Source organism: Vicia villosa, linkage group LG6 (genome assembly GCF_029867415.1).
Source record: "Vicia villosa cultivar HV-30 ecotype Madison, WI linkage group LG6, Vvil1.0, whole genome shotgun sequence".
NCBI classification, from domain to species: Eukaryota; Viridiplantae; Streptophyta; class Magnoliopsida; order Fabales; family Fabaceae; genus Vicia; species Vicia villosa.
The window spans coordinates 51,706,553-51,710,662 of NC_081185.1; the positions used below are offsets into that span (position 1 = coordinate 51,706,553).

General features: G+C 36.4%; 1 protein-coding gene across 1 annotated transcript; it reads right to left on the reverse strand.

Annotated features, from left to right (window-relative positions):
* Positions 1-348: 348 nt before the first annotated feature.
* On the reverse strand, positions 349-2,525 carry LOC131613659 (outer plastidial membrane protein porin-like). Its single transcript, XM_058885308.1, has 8 exons — positions 2,456-2,525; positions 2,277-2,326; positions 2,084-2,188; positions 1,734-2,005; positions 1,446-1,533; positions 754-825; positions 527-613; positions 349-420 (listed from the first exon to the last, which is right to left on the reverse strand). Exons 4-8 carry the CDS (start codon positions 1,952-1,954, stop codon positions 349-351), a joined length of 540 nt encoding a protein of 179 aa, XP_058741291.1. The 5' UTR covers positions 1,955-2,005; positions 2,084-2,188; positions 2,277-2,326; positions 2,456-2,525.
* Between the last annotated feature and the right edge of the window lie 1,585 nt (positions 2,526-4,110).

A 4,110-nucleotide genomic window follows, 5' to 3' on the forward strand; every position in this document is an offset into this window, starting at 1 on the left:
TAATAATTTTAGCTATATTTACCATTTACATGGTTTTGATCCCAAGCTTCAAGCTTTCCCATGTGGCTCTGTATTAATGTTAAGCTTTGGTTCATAAAGTTACAAAATAAGTGCAGTTTTTTTCAACTTTGGTTCTAAAAGTTGAAAAGAGTTCTGAATCTTAGTTTCTCGAGAATTACCATATTGCATTATCTCTTGCTTTACTTGAAGTATTAAAGAAAACACATGTTTTTATGGAGAAACTTTTGGTGATGGTAAGTTCCTGAAAAATTAAATTTGTTATTATGTTAATTCCAATGTGAATCAACTCTTCTGTGTCTTCTTACATTGTGCATAAAGTCATTTGTGTTAGTTAGTGTTGCGACTCAAATCAACAGCAGTAGTAAAACCAGCATGATCATGAAGATATTGAACTTCAATCTACATGAAACAAAATACACAATCATCAAAACTCCAAAAGTATAAAATCCTATGATTATTTTTCAAATACGAAATCCAATCTCATATACAAAACAGTCCTCTGTACCTTGCCGGATTTGTAATCAGGTAATCGAATAAAAGCAACGGCTTTAGCAGAAGTCACGAAATCTGTGAGAGTAAATATCGTCAACACCTGAAGAACATATACATATACATATTACAACATTACAACACAACTAAGCAAAGCAGAAAAATATATATAACTTAACTTAAAATCAACAAAATCGAAAATCACACTCGAAAATCGCACTCGAAAATCGAGAGAGTATGTACATTTGATTCAGTATCAACTTTGAAATGAAGAGATTTGTTATTGTGCTTAATTTGAGCAGCAATATCTCCGGAGAAAGTCCTCTACTCTTCAATAAGGTTGAATTCAAATCCTGAAATCATGATAATCAATAATAAATCTCAATAGAAATTGCAAATAAACTAAGAAAATTACAAGAAAATTGCAAAGCACCGCCGAAGATGTAATATTAACATATACCAACAGGTAGTAGCATAATCAGACTAAATCTAATGAAAAAACTTGCATGATTTTGTTAGTTAACCAACATCTCTATCATCAGCATTTGCATATTAGTCATTCATACTTGATACAATACAACTCTAGTAGTAGTTCAAATATAATCCAAGACAAAAACAGAACAGAGCCTACCAAATTACCTGATAGGCAGAAACAATTCTTTGATCCCTTTCTGGATCTGCCTCAAGCTCTACAGCTTCCTTCTTCTCCCTAAGTCTCCTGCAACTAACATTAAAATACAGCCATTACATGAATAGAAAAGTTCAGCAACTCACATTAAAATATATAAGTGTTTGATTCCGATGCTAGAACATGTTTACATGAAAAAACCATGGCATAATGAAAGCTATTACCAGGCCACCATCAAGAAATTACAATATGGCTGTGCTCGCCAGCATCCACCAAACCTGCGCGATGAGTTACCGCTGTTGTCCATGAATCTTCTATCATTCCACTCTTCCATAACTCTGTTAGTAGTAACACCCGAGACATTTTTTGCAGTCTCGCCACATAATTCACATAATCTGTTAAAGAAAAAGAAATGCAACTAATGAACAATCGATTTGATGATATCGACAACCAAGAATCTTCACCAGGACAATCACAAGGGCATGGTTTCGAATAATATGAACAAACATGAACATGACAATCAAATGCAATAATTTGCTGATGCAAAACTATCATAATTGATCTATAAATTGAAATTGGCCAGAAATATATATACCTGCTTCCCTTTAGCTTGAACCACACTTCAGCACAATAAACATGAGCAATGTCGAGCTCGTCTTTACACACGCAACCAAGTTGAATAAAATCTCCACTCGTAGCGCTCGCACTTTCGACAATTGATGCATCTGACGCAGGTCCAAAAGCTAGATGACAAATCCTACAAATCCTCTCACCTTGTGAATTCTCAGAAAACCCTTTGTGACTACTGCACTTCATATCAATCACGCACGAATCTTTCTCGATTCCAGACACCCCTTTCGGCGATTTCTTGGAAACAAAATCTGTTATTTCAAATACATGGATGGATAAAACAAAATCTAATGAAGCTAATCGCTAACAAGGTACCTGAACTTGACCAAGGTTTGTACCAATAGATATGAAAGAACCCTCCTTGGTCCACTGGACAAAACAAACACCATCATAAGGCCCCAAGTCACAAAGCTTAGTCACCTGAAAGCCACACAAATATACATGTTAACTATGATTTCACATGTTTGGAATAGGTGATATTGTTGGCAATTTACATGTTCATACTCACTTTGCTGTTTGAAGCACTCCATAGATAAACACAAGTGCCAAGCCCCACTGCTAGAGTATTTTATGAGGACCAGTCCACAAGATTCAAGTAAAAGGCGAAGAAGGGTTAGATTTGTACGCAGAGAAAAGAGAAAGGTGAAGGTTGGGGAGAAGAATCATACACGGGAGATGGTGCGCTACCCAATCCCTTAGTTCTCTCTACAGTGCGACTTTCTTCTTCTCGAACCCTATTCTGCTTACAACTAGGGTTTCGTTTTCCCTTTTAGAATTTGTGTTAATCTCTGTAAAATCAAACAAATTAGGTTACTAAAACATGATATTAAACAAAAACTAACATGAATCGAAAAAATCGGAGACAGAGAGGATCAAACGGGGACGAAAAGGAGATATCACTGGAGATGGAGGTCGCGCTGCCATTTGTGATCAAAAGAGAAGAAGGCAATGTTAGTTGTTGTTGTCGATCGGAGGAGAGGAATCAGCCGCACCACCATCACCGTTCACGATCTTCTCTTGAAGGAGGGAGAGAGTTTTGGATTTCACTATCTCTAACCCTATTTCCATTTGTGAATGAAAACTAACATTGAAATTGTATTTACATTTTCAACTTTTTTTTTAATCTAAAAAAAATTAAGGAGAGGGAAACTAAAAAAAAGGGGGAAATTCTGGCGGGCTATATTTTTTTGGGTTTGGACCACAATATGAAGTGAAAATTATAATGCCGCGGTTTTACTATTGCGGCTTAAACTATCCGCAGTTTGTTAACCGTGGAAAATGATGAAAAGGCCACAGTTTCACACTCCAGATTCAATATTTCTAAACATATGTCTACGATTTGAAAACCCTGGCCAAAGCTTATATGTGGCCACAGTTTTTGAGTTGTGGAAAAATTTAGCGCGGCCGTAGACCTTTTTTCTTGTAGTGTAAATTTATAATAAGGTAGAAGAAAATAAAAGACAAGAACATAATAACTTGTTTATGCAGTTCGATCAAACAATCTAGTATGAGGAAGAGCAGCTTCCCAATTCACTATACTTCCAAAAATGGTTACAAGATATTAAAAATGAATTACAAGAAAATAGTTTCTCTAGTTCCCAAGAACAAGCCATATTTTCTACCCAAGTGTTTCTCAATATTTATAACTAAATATACGATGATGGGTCTGTTTACTGTGGAAATTGGTAAACAACCGCTGGTCCTCCCAAAGCCTTAAAACTAAGGGTTACTTGCAAGATCGACCAGTTGATCTTAGGAAAATGTGCTAAAGTTTTGGGATTGTACCTGTTCTGTCGAGAGTGTTTGCTTAAGAAACGGTTTTCTAAGGCTAGAAACAAATACAATGGTTTTCCACACTGAATGTTAGATCTGACCGACAGGTGACTCGTGATCGACGGAAACAAACCTAGACCTAAAGGATTTGGTAAAATGTGAATGTTCTGGCTTCGACCTTGATCGGTCACCATTTCTATGTAAGTTTCGGTCTTTCATCCGGCGGAAATTCATTAATTCAGTAACACAGTTGGTTGTTTTTATTACTTTTAAGTTAAGTTTATCTTGATTATTAATTCATAGTATTTCATTGCATTTTGGTAGTGATTTTGTCAAAAGACCCTTTTTATGCCTGCGTTTGGTATTGTTAGTGTTTCAGATTGATGCCGGTGAGCAAGGAAATAATAGTCAGACTGTGGAGACGCTGGAAGGCTAAAAGATGGGAGTTTGTGAAGAATCAGAAGGTTAACACGGGCACCCGTGTAAGTTAACACGACCCGTGTTGAAGGCTTTAGGAGGGAAGTGAAAAGGAACCAAGTCAGTGAATCAACAAGGCCGCCCGTGTAGAT